Below are 20,150 nucleotides of genomic sequence, written 5' to 3'. Positions count from 1 at the left end.
ATCCAATATGCACCTCCAATTCCCACAGCTTAATACATTTTATGACTAAGCTGCATGCTTTAATGGCCATTCATAAAACATAAATCACTTAGCCCAACAGCCAAAAACCAGCATGTGCACTGAAACCTGAGCTAAGCCATTAAAGACATCCCTGTCTGAGGGTGTGAACCCACTGCAGCTCATACCGGTGTTGGTGCTGGCTGCTGCAGTTCCCTTCCTCCTGCCAGCCACCAGACCCTTCACTGCGCTCTTCCACCCCTAAAGCAGCAAACAAACAAAAATCCTGCCCCCAAACCCAACCCTGACTGCTTTCCCTGCTTTGCAACTGGATTTAGTTTGCTGAAACAGCTTTGCAAAGGGTTTAGCCATCACTGCAGCCAGTGCAAAGCAGGGGCATTCAGAAACCATCTGACCTCTGCCCAGCTGTGCCCATGCCTTGAAGCTGGCAGGTGCTCAAATTTCTGCTGCTAAGGGTCTGTTTCAAGGCATGCCTATGACTTGCAGAGTCTTGTCGAGCTCAGGCGCCCACACCTTGTGCCTCAGCCCCCTGGGGGACCAGCAGGCACGTTTGCCTAAACCAAGAGAGTTGCACTTCTCAGGGACAGATGGTAGGTGCTGGACACAGAGCAACTGTGCACCACCTTTCTGAATGCCAGGACAGCCACACAAAAGCACAAGGCAGAAGACACCCAGACAGCAGTTGAACCCTCTGTCTTATTCCCCAACTTGCTTTCCTCACTGCTCCAAAGCATCTCCAGAGCATCCAGCACCCCATTCCAGCAGCCCCTGGCTCCACTTACCAGGTTTCAGGCAGTGGACTCCGGCACAGAGGCTGGACATACCCTGAGCCCAGCAGGAAAGCATGCTACACCCACCGCACATGGTGCACATTCCCACTGCTCACCACCCCACCAGGCATGGGAGCAGCAGGGCTGGTTGGTGGTCAGTGTGATGGTGGCCATCAAGCCACCATGGCTGCCTCTGCAATTGTGCTCCAGTAAGCAGCAGGCTTTTCCCACTCGCAAATCCTCCAGGAGGGTGCATGCCAGCAGCACATGCATGGTTGGCTTCTGTGTGAACTGGTACCTCCTGGAAATGGAGGACGAGAGCAAAGGTAGAGAGAGTGACGTGCACCAGGCACACAGAGGACATGCAACTCGTTCCCATAGATGTGCTGTTGCGTAGGGAGCAGCAGGCTGCATCTGCACTTGGCTGGGAGGGAAGAAATGGGAAGCAATAGGGGAGAGAGCAAACCTAGATGGCAGTGGAAAGATTGAGCAGGTGAAGGTGGAAGCCTGGCAGAGAGACAGGGGGCACTGGGGAAGAGAGGAATATTTGATGAGAGGGACAATTTGTTGATTCCCTCACCCAGAAAAGATGACTCTTATCCAAAATGCGATGAATACACTCAGAATCTGTGCCCAGATGCATACATCAGGGATATACAAAACCCATTTATTTTCTTTTTTCACCCAGTTATTTCAGGAATGAGTGATGGAGCCAACTGTCACAGCCAATGATTACAATCAGCAACCCATTTGTATTGTTTCCATTTTAGACCGAGAAGGAAATAATTTGCTTTCGGTTAGGAGTAATAGAATGCTTTTTTCCCCTCTTTATACCAAAGTAAAATAATTTCACATTGATAATCTGAATGCTTGCAGAGAGGCTTGAATGCTGCTCCCTGTCTGAATGCACCTATTTGTTAACACGTAATACAGACATGAAGATCTGGCAGCCCTGACTGCCTGTGTTACACTCCTGAAATGAACGTATTCTTTACTTGAAGTCTGGTGTAGGCAGGAGAGCCTAGAGTCAGCCTAGTGATGCCTAGAGTACTTTCAGTTCCAGTTTTCATCAACAAAAGTTGAAAGTCTTCAAAAGCCCAAGTCCAGTCAGACCCTCAGTACATAGTAGCGAGAAACTAAGCGTGTGAAATCCAGATTTGGTGTTCTTCTGTTGTTTGGTTTTTGTTTGTTTTTTTTTTTTTTTTTTCAAATCTGGTGCAAAAATGAGAGGTTGCATAGTTATTGATTCCTGCGGGTAGGAATTATCAGAAAACACTCAGCTTCTCCTGCAGCCAACTTTAGCTACAGTTAATTAATTAACATGGCAAAAGCAAGAGCCCAAATGTTCAGATGATTTAAATAGCTGCTTGGGATAGCTTGCCAGTTAGGCAGACATAAGGCACAAATGTTAATGAGAGAAATGTAAATGAGAGACCAGTTATGCACCTAGTCTGTACAAAGGAGAATTGTGGGGACTTAGAACGAGCCAATAAAATAACTTGATTTGTATGACTGAGACTTGCAATCAAGAGGACTCAAATACACTTGCTACAAAGGGGTTTTATCATAGATCTGAAATATATTAGGTTATGCATTACTCTGGCATACAAACTCCCTTTTTACAGGGTGCTGATGCACAATATGACAGCCAGGAGGTCATCCTGTCACCCAGAGGGGTCTGGTCTGGCTGGAGAAGTGGGCCGACATGAACTTAATGAAGTTCAACAAGGAGAAGTTCAAAGTCCTGCACCTGGGGAGGAACAACTGCGGGCACCAGTATATGCTGGGGGCCAACTGGCTGGAAAGCAGCTTGGCAGGAAAGGATCTGAAGGTGCTGGTGGACACCAAGTTGAACATGAGTCAGCAATGTGCCCTTCCTGCAAAGAAGGCTAACAGTGTTCTGGGCTGCACAGGGAGGAGTGATGCCAGCAAGTCGATGGAGGTGATCCTTCCCTGCTGCTCAGCACTGGTGAGGCTACCCCTCGAGCAAGTCCAGGGAAATGCCACAAAGATGAAGGAACTGGAGAATCTGACATATTGAGGAGAAGCTGAGAGAGCTGGGACTGCTCAGCCTGGAGAACAGAAAGCTCAAGGGGGTCTTACCAACATGTATAAATACCTGATGAGGGTGGAGTCAAGGAGATGGAGCCAGATTTTTCTCTGTAGTGTCCAGTGACAGGACCAGAGGCAATGGGCACAAAGTGAAATATAGGAAATTGCCTCTGAACACCAGGAAACACTTTGCTATGAGTGGCTGAATGGGTTGCTCAGAGAGTTTGTGGAGTCTCCATCCTTGGAGATGCTCAAAACCCAACTGGACACAGTCCTGAGCAACCTGCTCTAGCTGACCCTGCTTTGAGCAGGGGGGCTGGACTAGGTCTCTGGAGGTCCCTTCCAACTTCAGCTACTCTGCAAGTCCAAGATTCACACCTAATTCTTTGTGGGGAGAACTGCACCACAGCTCCCTGACAGCAGCACATACATCTGTTCTTGGACTGGCAAGGGAGCAAGAAGGTCCTGTGCTACAAGGATGCTCACGGTGGGCTATTTGATGCTGTTTGCAGCAGCAGTGATTATCTATTTTCCACTGAAGAATCCAGTTCTGTTTTACCAAGAGGATCCCCAAGGCAGTATGGTCCCCCTCTGGTGGGGAGTAGAAATTTCTTCGTCACACAAAGTTTTCTTAGACTGGTGTCCTCTGATTCATTGCCTATGGGCTTGTGGACATCTGTAGAGTACTTCTAAAGGACACACAGAAAGTAACTAAGCAAAGTGAGCCTGTCACAAAAAGACTTCAACATACCATCTGGGAAAAAAAGTTTAAGAATCTATCAACTGGGCAGACAGAGGAAAAAGGACGGCTGTGATTTAGTCAATCTGATCCAACTCAAGTTGGTAGTGATGCACCTTTCTCCCCCAAAACAACAGGTTTCAGCTAAGCATGGAGAAAAGTCCAGGAACCTGAAACATTGCTAAGTAGATGGGTAGCAAGGACTGTCTTTCATGGAAATACTACAGTAAGACTCTCCAAACAACCTATTTATCTCTGAATAAATGCTAAGCAAAGGCTTTTTTTTCCTTTTTCTATTGCCACCATGGCAGGAACCAGTTCCCAGCAAGGGATTGCCAAGCATCAGCTGTGTCAGACTTACACCACCAGCACACTGTGGCACATGGAGATAACGTTCAGCAACCAGGACTTGAGTGTGCTCTTTAGTGCCCTCTGATTTTCAACCATTGCTAACAGAAGGGAGGAGGTGGTCATTTTCCTTTGCTTAGGTGCAACGCATTAGTCCACCAATTGCAGTGTTGCAATAGGACCAAATGGTTGTCACAGACACAGCAGACATCAGAAGTGGCTGCAGTGCATACCAGGTGAAGGCATACAGCAGGGAAGTTCTGGTGCGAAGCAATGAAACAGCAGAGCTTCAGTCCCTTCAGACACTTGCTACCTCTGGCAGTCTGAAAAAGAGGAAGAAAAAATGCGTCCAGCCTATTTATGATGACAACATCAACTTCCTGGGGAGTGAGAAGCTCAAAACAATTCACAGCCAAGAGGAGGTAAAACAACAATGTCATGTTGGGAGTAATAAATTGACTAATTTCACAACGTTTTTTTAGGGGGAAAAGCTACTGGGTGTTGGAGGTGGAGGAAAGGGGTTAGTAAAAAGAGTCTCCTTCAGTCTGTAAGATACCTTCCTTTAGGATGTGATCTGTGTTTAGACTTCACGCAACAGCAGGAAATGCTGCTCATGCAGTGCAAAGTGGCATAATTTTGTGGCCAGCAAACTGGCCTCTGTGGTCCTGCAAAACAGCTATCACCACCTGTACCAGCCATTTGAAAGGCAATTTCCCCTGGATACCTGTAGCGCTCTGACTTTGAACAGCTCTAGGGGTACATGGCCTCTGGGCATAACTGCTGCTGGGCTTAGGCTACTTTGCTGAGAATCTGTGAAAACCAGCCTTGAGACAGACCCTGTGCACAACTGCAGTCTTTCCTGCTTTATGGACTTCGTTTTAGTACTTCATGTAGTTGATAAAGAATAGGTCCACAGCAACAGACTGCCTGAGGCAGAAATGCACCAGCTTCTCTGTTAATCATAGAACAGAGTACTGGAAATGCCAAATTTCACTTCTGGTGCTCAATTCAGCTATGGCTTTAAGCGAAATGAAATCATCTCTCTAGCCATCACCTGCTACATACAAAAGCAATTGGTTTGACAAGCAAAGCATGAAAATATTATGCAGTTGTATTCTGGCTGCACAAAGACTGTCTTTATGAAAGTACCACTGGATGTCAAATATGACTGTTCACTCCTAGCAGAGTTAGCATATAGCTGACTCATTATGAAGAGATCATTGTTTGTGTCTGTCTGCAAGATACACTTACGTTCACATGCAGTCATCGTTGACCACAGGCTACACGTCTGCTTAATTATCATCAAAATTGCAGGAGGATGCCTGAAACACATGAACATTTTAACTCTGTGCTGTTCTAGTATCTGAAAGTAAGAGCGTTCCTAGTCCACACCACCAGGGTTAGACAGGTTGTCCTCCCAGGACAACACTCCTTCTAACATCTGTCAGCTCCCATCTCCCTCCCTGATAGGCTGTCTGCTTTAGACAGATGGATTCCCCAGGTCCCACAGCACCGGCAGGGACCCTTCATGGTAGGAAAATCCACCAGCAGCAATTTCAAGACATTGTCATGTCAAATAAAGCCCGTGGCTGCAGACACTCCAAACTTGGGAAGGTCCAGATCTGCCTGCTCCAGCTGTAGCTTCCTCCCCACTTAGCCAACAGTGACAAGCCATCCTTATCCTACAAGTCATCTGCAGGAGCTTGCATGCAACTGAATGCTCCAAGACATGGGGAATCAAAATGAGAAGGTCCACAAGGGGTCTGTAACCAGAAGACAACAGCTGCAAGTGTGCATGTCTCAATTCTCAGCTGCAGGGTGGGCAGCAAGTCCTGCTGTCTTGCTTTCCTCCTTTGCCAGCCACAGGACATACCCATAAAACACGTCTTGCTGAAAGCCCCATATAATTCAGAGGAAACAGGCTTATTCCCTTGAGGAACACCTCGGAGGTCTCAGCCTCTCTCTAACCAAGAACCCTTAACAACATTTCTAAGGTTTCACCTTGGTGTTATTCTTCCTTATTACCCCTGTTGCAAAAGCACCCAGATTTGCCTATACTCGTTCACTCTGGAGCATTAGTCACAGACACACTTTAACACTGCATTGACTACAGTTCTGTCCCTCTATCTGTCTTTTCTCCTTCCTGCACATTTCTGTCCTAGGGGAAAACTCCTTTTATAAAAAACTTTGGGGACAAAACAGTTGTCCCAAGAGGGAAGAGCAGAAGCCAGTGAAACTGAACAGAAAGGAAGCAAGTAACAAAAGTATGTGCCTTGCCTTGCTCAGATTTTGGGGGGCTGCCAGCTAAGGAAGCAGTCTCTCTGAATTCTCACTCAGTGGGGCATTACTAAGATGACCCAAAAGGCTAGACGAATAAAACATTATTCAAGCTTGTAAGTAATCAGACCAGAAAAAAAAAACCCTCCTCTTTTTTTGAGTCTTCCTCTGCCTGCTTACTGAGAGATGAAATGAAACTGGCTACTAGCCCCAGTGGTTCATGATTTATTTAACTCTGAGCTGCTGGCTTTTTATATTAGAAAAACATTATTTTACCTGTCTGGTCCACGTACAGAAAAGAACAGGGTTGTCAAATTCAAGGCTTCTTACAAGGTTTTATTTTGATATTAGTACCTATATAATTATATATAAAAGTTCATACATAAAAATGTATGCACATAAATTCATATATATAATTGTATGTATGTGCAAGTACAAAAAATAAACTTAATTATATATACTGACAGAATCCCCCAAAGGCTTCATAGTTTCTCCATATTTTCTCATTTCCATGCGGCTGGGGGGTCACTTTTGAATGTGTTACTGCATTTTACATGTGTACTGTACAGGTCTCCTGTTGTCCCAGCACCTCCCCCAACATTTGGTATCAGAGAACGGAAGGACCCATTGCCACCAAAAATAAGTTACTGTTGAATACATAAAAATACACTCTTTCAGGCAACAGGGAAGCCTTAAAAGAGGAAAAGCTACTCACCACAGTTGAGGGCAGGGGGGAAGACTAGCAGAGCTTTAAATTCATTTGAGCTCACTGCAACCCTGAGCAGATCTAAGTTTAACATAGGCCCAGAGGATGCAAAGCCAAGTCAAGAACAATAACTCACTTCATGTCAAAGCCCAGTGAAGAGATTTCTTTTGACAGCTCCTGTTTCATGCTCCCAGTGAGCTTACCAGCTTCCTGCACAGACACACGAGCCCGACCTCTCCCATTCACCCACAAGCTGGCCACATATAAAATGGCCATTAATTCCAGCTGGCACATGGGTTTGGCTGAGGCCCTTCCTTCCTGTCAGCAGCAGGGAAAAAGAGCAGTGGGGATGTGTGTGGAGGGATGAGACAGAAACAAGCAGCAATCTACAAACTTCCATGTTGAGTTGTCTGGTTTGCACCTCTTAACTGATCATCTACAGACACACCAACATTTAGGCAAAAATACTTTGAGCCTATTAATATCAAGAAGAGGAAGCATATTCTCCCCAGAAGCATGAGCGACACATAAGTAGCAGGCTACTCTTGAGCTGATGAGAATTTAAGAAATAAGGCATTTCCAAAAGCTGTACTGGAGAGAATTAGAAATACTACTTTTCTTTTCTTTTTTTTTTTTACAGTCTCTTGGTTCACAAGAGTAAGCTGATTAGTTTTTGTAACCTAAGCTAAGTGTGAAGACAAGCAACACAAGCATCTTCCACTGAAAAGGCTAGACAGACACACTTCTTTCCATATACAGATTGCAGGGCTTCAGCATAGTTAGAAGAACGTTTTTACAAGACACTAACATAAAACTGCTTTTGAAAAGGAAACACACAGGACATAACCTTGCAAGGTTACAGCTGAACATTCACAAAGCCTTAGGATTCACAAGACTGGCTGGTTTGCTTGTAGTTGAACAAGATGGATTTCAAGGGAGAACTGGGCATTATCTGCAGGTAGACTTCCAATTGAAAACAGAGGCAGCGGTCAGTAGAAAGTGCTACAAAAAGACACATTTTCAAAGATTTGCAACATAGTCAACAGCAACTTTCTAATGGAACACCTAACCAGACTCTTTAACACAAACATGGAAGTAGCTAAAATGGCCTTAAGTGCTTCATTAAACTTGGCTTCCTTACTGAAAGGTTCAAACTCTAAGGACCAGACAAATAAGGAGTGAAAGCAGAATGTGGGAAATTTAACCATAAGAATTATCACTTACTCTCAATTGTCTGATAGCTGGCAATGGAAATATGTGCAATGCAGAAGAGATAACCTTGAAAGCAGTCTGACTTCAAGTGCTCAGGATCTACAGGATACACAAAGCCAGTGGGGTTTTGTCCTGAGGGGTCTTGGGGGTTGTGCATTGTTTGTGGGGTTGCTTGGTTTTGGGTGGGGTTTTTGTTGGTTTTGGTGGGGTTTTTTGTTTGTTTGTTTGTGGTAAAAGCACATCCCAGATCACTGATTTGAGTTACAGTGCAGTCCTACAACACTGAGGTAGGAATCATATATGCCTTCTCCAAATCCAGCATGAAGGTGAAGATGACCTCCCTGGGGGAAGCTCTCATCTGCCCAGATATGCAGCACTCACTGTTATGGGGCAGATCAGTCATGGAATTTAGTTTGTTTGAAGAGCTGAGAGAATACCTTTAAATAAAGCTGTACATTCACTCTGAATATGCAAGTAGTAGACCCATGCAGTATAATCAATTAGTTAGAAACATCAGCTTATGCATTCTCAGACCCAAAAAGCTGGGTTAAGTTTGAAGTTACTGCCATTCGATACACTGCCACCTTCTCTTCTAAAGTGTTATTATTTAGACAAGCCTGGAGACTATTTAGGCTGAAGTCACTTTGTATAACTGTAAAAAGTTTATCTATTGCCATACAGAACTTCAGGTTTCCTTAGCCTCAATAGCCAGAATTAGTGTCACAGATGTTGGGGGACCAGGTAACCCAGGAATAGCAGGAGCTCAAACCCACCTTAAAATTAGATGATCAGAATTTAGGTGTGAGGATTAAAAGTAGCCATTAAGATAAATGGAACAGCTTTCAGAAGTGATACACAAAAGCAGGTGGTTAGAAGGAGACAAACTTTTCCAGCTGACAAAACAGACAGAGGAAGTGCAGGTAGTCAGCAGTGTCGGGAGACAGAAGAGTGGCAATGAAAGGAACTCAAGAGGGAAAGATTTCATTTGAAAGCACAGAATAAAATCAAAACATTATTTAAAAGTAGGCAGGAAAATAATAAAAGGACTCAGAAAAGGGGAATTAGGTTTTGTGCTGTGTGGCTGCAAATGTACTGAGCACAAATTACACTCAGGAATATTTAAGTTTCTATAATTAGTCTTCAAGTGATTCCAGTGGTGTTTGTTTCTGCCATGCCTCCCACATTCCAGCAACTCTATCATACACACAGTCTCTTATTTTCACATGAAAACTTCAGTTAAGCGTTAGGGAAGAGATAAGAAAAAGCCAAGTCAGACGACAGAGGAAGCATAGAGTGCTTTCTTGGTAAAGTACCTCAAAGCAAAAGCTATCAACACTACTCCCCAATTTCAATGTGGTTTGTGGCAAAGATATCCAACTCTAAAATCTGAATCTAGGCTGACTAGTTACAATAGCCAGGGAACTACCTGTTCAGTTGTGAGGTTTTTATATACTGAAGTTATTCTAAGAAACTAAGGATAACTCAAAATCAGATTTAGGCACATGTGAATTAACTACAGCAAAATATAAAATCCAAACCAGATATGTCCAGGTGTAAAAAACTCAAAAGAAATGCACATCCATTTATTGCTATAAATATTAATCAGAAATCAAACTTATCAAAACTGTCATAACTAAAGCTGTCACGCTACAGCATCATTGAACAAAGGGCAAATTCCAAACAGGTTGTATTCAAAATTTATTTTTAAATAAGAGAAAAAACAAGACAATTTTAAATAAACATGGTATATTCTACACATCTGTAGATCAACACAACTTTACATTACCCATTTTTAACTTTTAGAAGTTCTGTTGCAGCATCTTCTACAAGATTTGACAGTGTTGGTTTCCATTTCATAATCAACCGAACAATCCCAAATAAAACTGTTTGCTTAAAAGAAGCTTTATTTTTCATGACCAAAGATGGCTCTACTAATACAAAAGCACCTGTTAAACAATTATCCCCACCTAATTTTTTTTAAAAATAAAGTCTGTTCAGCCTTTTATTTTTGGTTCTGTTCCATTGCCTGCATAGAAATCAGCATAAAGCTAAGTTGCAAGCTAAGCTTCACTTTAGCAGTGCAATGAATGGCATCAAACTTTATGAAACAAACGAAGATACAAACATTGTCAGCAAAATTCAACTATGTAAAAAACTACACTAAAACCAGAATGTTTTCGTGGGTCACAACTAGACTAGCTTTCAGTGTGCAACTTTCCTCAGGAAAAGTATTTCTTCCTGATTCACATGAAAAGAATGAAGCATGCATCAAAAGCCTTTGTTCATACAGAACACCAATTAAGAGTTCCACGGTACCATAAGGCAAAAGAGATAAAGGTGGATGAAACATTTTGGCCCAGAGTATGTTTTATGACACATACATACACATTACACTTGTGTAGCATATGACAGGTAAGGGATTGGCTCAGTAAGGTAAAAATGTCAATTTTTATAAATACATGTCATTATTGCTACTATGCTACACGTTATCATCCAACTTTTAAAGCTGCTTTGTTGGTATTAGCCTTTTAATTAGCAGCTTACATTCATGGTGACAATATGCTATTCCATAAGAAAAGTAAAGCAGCATAAATACAATTATGAAAACAAAAGGCTTATGCAACATCCCTCTCTAGCTTTGCTGTGTTTTTTTAATTAAAAAGTGTTCAAAGAAAACAGTCCAGTTCACCACAAATTAGGAAGTCTCACAATGAGGTTGGAAACCAAGCTACAGGGAGCAGAGGGAGGTAAAACACGGCATGCATTATAATCTAGTCCTTTTAGTCATACCACTGGAATACAAAAGTCCAATTTAAAGGCTAGACTAACAGTAGAAGGCAAAAAGCCAAGAGTAGACTTAGTTTGATATTTAAATTAAGATTACAATTTTAATCAGTAACAGCAAACTCACCCGGCCCTTTAATATATTCATAATATCTACTGCAATTGAATACTTAATTATGACTAGTATAGGTATGTATGTTCACTATAAAAAGATATTAAATACCTGCATCATGAAATTACATTCTTAAGACATTGTGTAAGAAAATAGCTCATGTGTGAAATGTTTCTGAAATGTATTTCTGCTCCCTTCTACCCCCTACTATGTCCCCTGCACACACACTCTCCCCCCGCCCTCCCCATCAAAGCATTCACTCACAGGGAAAAAAAACACCCCTTAAAAAAGGATGGAAATATTGAAGGGGACCAGCTTGTCTAGTTACAGCACAGTGCTTAACAAGGTTCAAGACAGAACCAGATCAGCGTTGGCCAAAAGATGCCCATGATACATGCCTGACCAGTAATTCCTTCCAACTCATTCTGTCAAACTCAGTCCACTTTTGGTTCATTGCAATGACTAAAGCATTTCATATACACATATAAACACAAGACTCCAGCTTTACTTTAGTTTGTTTTTGCAAAGCATTTTTACCTTTCCATTCATTTTGTTCTGCAGCAACTGCAAGAGGTAGGCATAAAGCATTTAAGAGCTTCTTTCCCAAGGTCCTGTCACTAGCTCAATTTAGTGGGATAAAACAGAAATGAGCTGTACTTCTGTGATTTTACTAGGTACAGCCTTGTATAATCCAGCTGGAAAATAGCTATGTGAATCCTGGATTTGCTAGGCTAGCACACCATGGAGTAAGAAGCTGTTCATATCCAGGAGGATAGGAGGATACTTTTTTTTTCCCAGAGTTCACTGCAGAGTATTCCTATAAGAAGTAGATGTCAGGACCAATTTTCTCCATTTCTATTTGTACATAGGAGCAAGGTACCATTTGGCCAAGACTACAGATGTATTTTCACAGATGCAAGTGCCATGCAAAAATAAATTAAAGAACAGATACCAAAACATACAAGTAATAAAACTACTGAAGGTAGATCTTCTTGAAAGTATTTCTATAAACAATTTATAATACTTTTCTTCCCCCTTTCTCTTTTTGACATTCACAGTTACAAAGCTGTGGCTATACATCAAGAATTTCTTCTGCAGTGCCTCCACACCGTAATCTGTAGCGTCCTGTCCTCCAGCTAATAGTGGGGTCCCACAAAGCAGATAGAAAAATATAAATTGTCATGGATTCTCTGATGAACCAAGCTACTGCATAATCAAGTTTTGAAAAACACAGAGCACCACCCTGGGAATATAAAAAACAAGTATTTAAACATACTGATTATTTAAAAGGAATTTTGAAGTAACCTAAAACATTTGTGTTACAGAGAAATCTATTATAAAGCTTATTATACAGATTTGCATATCAGTAACATTTTTTATAAGCCAAGAACATTTTCCTGTTCAAGATGTGATTGCCCATATTAAACATGAGGAGTTTGGCAGAATGACCCAGAAGGTTTGAAAAAAGAGACTTTTATGTAGAGCAAAAGGCAAGGAAAAGCATGACAATTTAATTTGTTTCTTTTTGAAGCTTTGTAAAACTGTGTTCAAGCAGACAACGGGTTTTTACAACAGACCCCAGAAGAATGTCTCCTAGACAGAACACTCCTGCACATTCCCAGAGGAGTAAAATTCAAATAAGTAAGCCTTTGGCCTATTACACAGGAAAAGCAGGACTAAGGAAAAAGCTTACAGCCTCTCTAAATTTTCTGCTCCTTTGAGAATTTCCAGCTACGTGCAGAGCTGGAAATTGAAGAGGCTTCAGAAGAGGAGGAATAGGCACAAGGCTCTTTTACATGCTGTGCATTGTGAGAAGACTAATCAGAAAGGTGACTGTTGAACTGACCTCCTGGGCTCCTATAGAATCAACACAAGGCCTAACTTTGGGGTTTTTTTTTTAATTTTCAGTACATGTTAAGTCTACCAATTTTCAGTATGATGAGAACTCTTTGAGAAGTTTGAATACACAAGTACTTATGGATCAGATTTGGATGGAATATGCTCACAGCAGAAAGTCGTCTAAGTAGTTCCTACAGCACTAGAAGAACAAATGCTGTTCTGATTTGTGACATTTTTCTATATTAAAAGTTTTGAAACCTTACTGCTAGTGATGGGAAGACTTTATTTTTAGAAGTAGGCTACAGCTGTCCTGTAAGTCCATTATTTCCAAAATAGAGTGAAAAATGTACTTAAGAGTACATATACACCTCAATAAATACAAGACAAAGTGACAACTAAGATAAAAGAAAAAACCAAAATCCCACAAAGCTGCTGTTCTTGTACTGTTAAAAAAGCTTAAAGTTTCTGGATATGCCTAGGCAGAGCAGACTGTAAACATGAAGATTAAGGGGACAGATATGCAAACTTTCAGAGCCTAGGCAGAGGCAGGTGCATATAGAAAACAAAATTACGACCAAGCACATTTACTCCTTTTTGTCCTACTATAACTGAAGCTGGAAGACTGAGAAATAACGGGATTTAACCTGTTATTTCCCTGATGTCAAGAGAATTATTTTGTTGTTATAATTAGGCTTAGCTTTTTGCTGACATAGATAGTACTAATAACTTTTATAACCTCCAAAGAAAATAAGGCTACATACCTGAACACCTTTTAGTTGAATGTAGTCAAATATAAACCATGCCAAGCAGTGACACATGAAAAATACCATTATATCCCATCTAAACACATGATGAGCTGCCCATCCAATAACTAGACTGGCAACAAAGCACTCCGAGATTGGCTCACAAATTATTGTGGCAGGCAACATATTAATTCGCAGTTTGGCCCACCTAGAAAAGACAATCAGATCAGTTCTGACTATGCATTATTCTTTATATCCTCCTCTCCCACCTCATCAAATGATGAGCTGTCATGGTCTTTTCTGACAATGTTAGTTTAATCTCATTTAATTTACAATAAAAAAATACTGCAAAAAATTCTCCCTTTCAAAGATACTGCACATAGCATTTAAAAGGTACAAAGGGGGTTTGGGTTTTGGGGTTTGTTGTTGGTTTTTTTTGGGGGGGGGGGTTAGGGCTTTTTTTATAGTTGTATCAGTCATACTTCTGTGTAAAGTCAGTGCCTCTGTCCCAACACTAATAAGAAGCATGCATCAAGCTGTTCACTGGAACTTCAGAACTCTGGACATTAGATAAATTAGCTTGGAAAAGTGTATTCCCTCTCCTTATCAGGTTATCCACTTCAGAAGCAGGTGACAGGGGTGGGTGGGAGAGGAGCTACAGATTAAAGTTTTACCTGATCATTCTGGACTGAAACTGAGAAATAGAATATGAACCAGAGTTTTGCATTGCAACTTGTGTGGCCATCGCAAATTTCCAGCCCCTGAAAAATAAATTTATTATTATAAAAAATGTGCAAATAAGACATGCAAAAAACAATTAGGGAACAAACACCCAAAAATTTTATTAGGCTTGAAAAGTTTCTCTGGCATTATGTGCCATATTATTACAATGGGTATAAACAAAAAAATTAAGTGTATTTTATCAAGTCTCTTCATTGCAAGAAAGCAAATACCACTTGAATAATACTTAAACCAAGTTCTCAGAAACTTTTTTCTAAAGGAATTGACAATGATATGGCTTAATTATTTCTAAAAGACTGTATTGATAGGACAAAGCACATGTCATAAGCATGTCTACTTAAGCATGTGAAGCTGACCTGAACATGTATACTTATAGTATATACCATGTGTTTAAGAAACGACTTAAACTGCACTTAAAGCAATAAGCTTACTTCAGAGTCATCTTACCGGTCAGCTATAGCTTTGGCCATAAAGTAATCTTCAGCAATATATTGTGCAAAAGCTATCAGTCCTCCAGCCTGGTCCAAGACATCCTTCCTCATCAAGCATGACATTCCTGTTACACACTTAAAGCCAGTTAAGTTGGCTGAAATATATGACCTTGGATGTGAAGTTCCAAAATAAACCTGCCAAAACAAGGTAAGGCTTTTGAAACTCTCTATGTATTTATGCAAGTACTACCCACTGACAACTTTTTCTGCAAGAATGTTTGGAGGGGAAAGGGCAACCAAGTTGGTGAGGGGCCTGGAGCATAAGTTATGAGGAGTGGCTGACAGAACTGGGACTGTTTAGTCTGGAGAAAAGGAGGCTGAGGGGAGACCTTATCGCTCTCTAAAACTACCTGAAAGGGGGCTGTAGTGAGGTGGGTGCTGGTCTCTTCTGTCAGGTGGCTGGAGATAGGATGAGAGGAAATGGCCTCAAGTTGTGGCAAGGGAGGTTTAGGTTGGATATTAGGAAAAATTTCTTTACTGAAAGGGTTGTCAGACATTGGAATAGGCTGCCCAGGGCAGTGGTTGAGTCACCTTCCCTGGAGGTATTCAAAAAGTATGTAGACAAGGCACTCCAGAACATGGTTTAGTGGGTATGGATGATGGTTGGACTCAATCTTGAAGGTCTTTTCCAACCTAAATGATTCTATGAATCTATGAGTGCCACACATGGCCAATTATGATGGTACATTTGGAAAGATCTTTACTGCCAATCTAAGAAATCTAGTCTACCACCAAATCTGAGAAATCTAGTAGTAATATTGGCTGTGTTTCTACAAATCCATAAGCGGTTTTTAAATCCACACATTAAACTACCATATTTCATTTGGTATTTAACTTCTAATTTATTGAAGTTGTTCTCAGGGAATACATACGTTAAATATCATTAGGTAACTTACTACTCACTAGGATTAATATATTATTTGGTGATAGCTGACAGACATGCTGTCTCCTTCCTCTTGTAAACATTAACTGCACTACTGCATACATGTTCTCAGAAACTTCTATACTGTTGTACAGAAGCAGGGGAATTCTGTTTACTTAATGTACTTGCAAAGAGAAACAGCAAATAATCAGATTGTAAGTAAGCCTTTTTACAAGATTCAATAACTTAAAACTAGGAGTGTCCTATGAAGACACAGTGGGAATAAGTGCTAGCATCTCTCACTGCTATTCTTCCTATAGATGGCCTTCACACTGGTCTTACTAATACAGTAACTCATTCAAGAGAAGGCATGCTCATCTTGCAGTGTACTGGATCTAGAAGCAAAAAGCTCTTCCAGGAATACAGAAGCAGGAGTTGTACTTCTTGATACTTCAGCACATAGCAGTTCTAAGAGCTTTGTGCTCTTCTCTTACAAGAGGAAATTCAACCTTTATATCACAAAAATCACACAAGCTGCCCTCTCTCCAGGCAATGGAGGAGTACTGCATTTCACTGCACTTTTCATCTCTCACATTTCTGCCTTTGACACACATTAATTAGCCTTGGGGCCAAAATACCTTATATATGCCAGCTTAGAATAAAAGATAGTTGATTAAATTACATGCCTTGAGACACCAGGAACAAATAAGAAAACTCAACCTCTTCATTCTACAGAAGAGAACTTACTAATAAGAGAGGGGAGAATAGGACAGAATGAGTGATAAGAAGATGGTGGGTAGGAATCAACTGTTCACTCTCTCTTCCTACACAAGTATTAGGACACATGAAATAGCACTACAGAAGAACAAGAGTCAGAGTGAACAAGGTGGTGGTTCCTGTAACAGATAGTTCTATGGAACTTCCTGGTAAAGACAGTTACAGATGTTCAAAATCTACACGGACTCAAAGAAAGAATGGAAAAGTTTATGTACGAAATCTGTTTTTACTAAAATACTAAAATATTGAGGATTAGTAAGTATACAAGTCTATTTTCTGCTCAGGAAGTCTCTCAGCTGAAAATTGTGGAAAGTTGAGACAGTATTACAAGAAAACAGTATATAAGCCTTGCTTGTGTTCTCTCCTCAAAGGCCCTGCTTATAACCCCTGCTGGAAACAAGATAACTGTGTGAGCTGGACTTTGCTCTGACTTGCCATGGCCATTTATGAGTTCTTTTTCAGACATCAAAATAGAATTAATGGTGCTTTCTGACTAAGCATTAGAATGAGCTCTTCAGTTTTAATAAATTTTTAAAGTAAAATCCATCATTTTCATCTTGTAATCTTTATTGTTTGCACTGTAAACTTAAATATTGAATCAATGTTCAGAGCACCAGAGTAGAATTTTGGAGCATTTAGAAGTTATCCTAGATAGTCTGAAGATGACTGCAGCTGAAAATAAACATTTCTTCACTCAAAGGCACTATACAACTTTCAGTCAGCAAGGTCTTGCAAAAAAACCAAAACCCAAAAACCAAAATGAAAAAATGAACATTGCACTCACCTGTTCAAGGGTAGCAGCAAACCCCTGTCTGTCTGCAACATAGGGAAGCCCGTGAACCAAGCCTACTTTTTCAGTCATTTGATTGGCCATATCTGTCAGAGTGTCTGGCGTTACTAAGTGACAAATGAAAAAAGACAGTTTATTGAGCAATTCTGTCATTAGCAGACTACTGTACAGAGACACTTATAGTCATTCTATTGCCAAGAGCACATATACCTTGATGCACAGTATTTTGGAGGAACAAATTTTCACAATAATAATAATAATAATAATAATAATAATAGTGATTAACAACATTACTATGATCAACAGCAAGTACAATGGAAACAGTTTGAACAGTTTGTTTTTTTTTTTAAATGGGATTTTCACCTTTAATTAGATATTAAACATTTTTATACCATGAAAATATTTTTTCCAGATTTTTAACTTTCACTTCTACTTGTATTCTCCGTCAAAATAATCTCCAGCAACTGCTTGCCTACAGGTAATAAGGGCAATATAACAGTCAGCACATTACAACACACACCTACCTCTGATTCCACTATCACAAATCCATATGAGATCATATTTGGCAACTTCATAGCCAGGCATTAAGTTGTTAATCTTGGGGTTGATGCCAACCTTCTTGCCACCTAAAAAATACAAACATCATACACTATAAATAATGTATAAAGTTCTTTCAGAATTCAGACTCAATACCCAAAATATTTAGATATACTAACTAAAGAACAGTAAACGTTTACCCATCAATTCTTAAAGTCCACTTTTAGGAAAAGGATTTAAATTTTAAGTATTCCTTCACATCTATATTTTAGCTTACTACAACTGTGTAAAGAATTAAAAAGGAAAAAGTATTCAAATGATTCCTCAAAACAGCAGGGCAGCAAGGTTAATGTAATTAAAAGGGCAGTAGAACTACGAAGTTGATTACTGCATTCTGTAAAGCAAATATTCTCTACCTTTTATTTCTCAGGACTACTGGTTACGACCATTATACTCTACACTAATTTTAGCAGAAAAATAAAAATGGAGCAGAATAAAGTGAGACGTACTTTTTTGCTTCCAACTGACAGATACAGTCCAGTTTGTGTCATGTCAGAGGGGAAAAAAGTTACACTCTACTACCTAGTTCTACTATACCTTCCCTTCTCTAATTCAAATGTAAAGTGAAGAATGAGCCCTACAGCCTCAGCTGATATAAAAGGATTGTCACAGGACCTCAAGCTCAAATACAGCCACAACTCCAAGTCACTTCCTGCAGATTCAGTTCAATCCAAAGACAGAATTTAAACTGCTGTTTCAGATTTAGAAGAAAAAAAGTTGTGACAGGTTGTACAAATCATTATTCCTAGTTTTTTTGGACTGATGTCACAGATTGTGACTACAAACTTACTGCTTTACCCCAAACTGATGACTAAGCTACAGAACCAATATGGGCTGTACAAAACAACTATTTATTTTAGAATACCATCTATGGACTTGAAAACCTAAAAGCATTTTACACGTAAGAGTCCCTCCTTCAAGTTGCACTGCTTACCTATGAACAGTCTAGCATCAACATTCGGGTATTTGCCAAGGAGCTTTTTGCAGACATCAATAGCTGGATCATCATGATCTTGTACACAGAGTAGTACTTCATACTAGTAAAAACAAAAATGTATATGCACACATGTATGTTTACACACACACACACATGTTTACTCTCAATATGGTCTAGGGAATAAAGCTAAATAGGGTACCAAACGGAAAAATAAAGAGCACTGTTATAGAATTAAAAATAAAACCAAAGGGTTTGTTTTACAGCTAAATAAGACTTTTTTTAATGCACAAGCAAGTACTTGTGAAAAAAGAACCAAGCCTGTACCTCAATAAACTCTTGTATTGAGGAACATCAGTTTTCCTGTTATCGGAAGGGCTTCTATTAGGCATGAAGCAAGACATCCTGGTATAGAAGGTAAAATTTTTATTTCCACTTCCATTTTTGTTCACATCTGAATCTTAAATCCAATCTCATATTAAATAAAATTACAGCACACAAAACATTAAGGGAATAATGTTATGATACACTTGACTGCATACCTCTGAACTACACCTTCCTTTACTTTGTAAATGCATATGCAGAACAGAGTTGGACGACAATCCACTGAGACCAGTATACATCTACTTAACTGTACAAAGCTATGCTCAGGAACTCATGTATGCATATGTAATGTATATGTATTTTCCTCATTAGTAGAATAATCGTTAAAAAAATTCAAGAGGTATGGGAAAACTGTAATTGTTTCAGCAATCAAGCTACACGCTTGTTACATAAGCTACAGACAGTGGGTGAAGAAATAGCATTTGAAGAATCATTCAACATTTTGAGACAGCTTTGCAAGCTTCGATAGAGGTATTTCTGTTTCTGCATTAACAGCAAGTTCCTTGAATATTCTTTACTTGATATAACCTTCCTCTCTCTCTGTTAAAATTACTGAACTATTACAAGAAGTTATGAGAGCTCCAACCCAAAGAACAAAATTCAGAAAATGCAACTTCCTGATCAAGATACCTAGAAGCCATTTTTACAGTCCAAGATTTAAAAGTTCAACCTCATTAAAAACAATTTTCTTGGACCTCATTTGATATAGCAGTTGTAAATAAGAGTCCCATCTAGTGATCAAAACAGTTCTTATTCTCCCTTATACTATTCTATCACATCACTGAACTTTATTTTCAGTAAACTACCTAAGCAAAAAGTAATCTGAACTTCAAAATCTGCCTGTGGGCTTAATGATGATAATCTCTGATGTTCTTGTATGAAATACCTGTAACTTGTTACTGTTACAACAGACAACATTAAGTTAAAGAAATACACTCTTTCAAGAAAAAAATGGTATTGTTTAACACAAACCC

The 20,150-nt window shown here is 40.0% G+C and overlaps 1 protein-coding gene across 1 annotated transcript in view; it reads right to left on the bottom strand.

The window, feature by feature from the left end:
* Positions 1 to 9,685: 9,685 nt before the first annotated feature.
* The window catches only part of UGCG (UDP-glucose ceramide glucosyltransferase), a 34,783-nt gene continuing 24,318 nt past the window's right edge, over positions 9,686 to 20,150 (bottom strand). Inside the window, exons 3-9 of the mRNA XM_075021686.1 lie at positions 18,793 to 18,895; positions 17,786 to 17,887; positions 17,256 to 17,368; positions 14,789 to 14,967; positions 14,275 to 14,361; positions 13,619 to 13,808; positions 9,686 to 12,261 (exon numbers count right to left, since the gene is read on the bottom strand). Of these exons, the coding sequence (XP_074877787.1) occupies positions 12,091 to 12,261; positions 13,619 to 13,808; positions 14,275 to 14,361; positions 14,789 to 14,967; positions 17,256 to 17,368; positions 17,786 to 17,887; positions 18,793 to 18,895 (945 nt within the window). The 3' untranslated portion in view covers positions 9,686 to 12,090. The remainder of the gene's footprint in view (positions 12,262 to 13,618; positions 13,809 to 14,274; positions 14,362 to 14,788; positions 14,968 to 17,255; positions 17,369 to 17,785; positions 17,888 to 18,792; positions 18,896 to 20,150) is intronic.

The sequence above is a fragment of the Buteo buteo genome, chromosome Z, assembly GCF_964188355.1.
Source record: "Buteo buteo chromosome Z, bButBut1.hap1.1, whole genome shotgun sequence".
Classification (NCBI taxonomy): domain Eukaryota; kingdom Metazoa; phylum Chordata; class Aves; order Accipitriformes; family Accipitridae; genus Buteo; species Buteo buteo.
The sequence above is the reverse complement of the archived record's forward strand: the minus strand, read 5'-3'. Positions and strand labels throughout refer to the sequence as shown.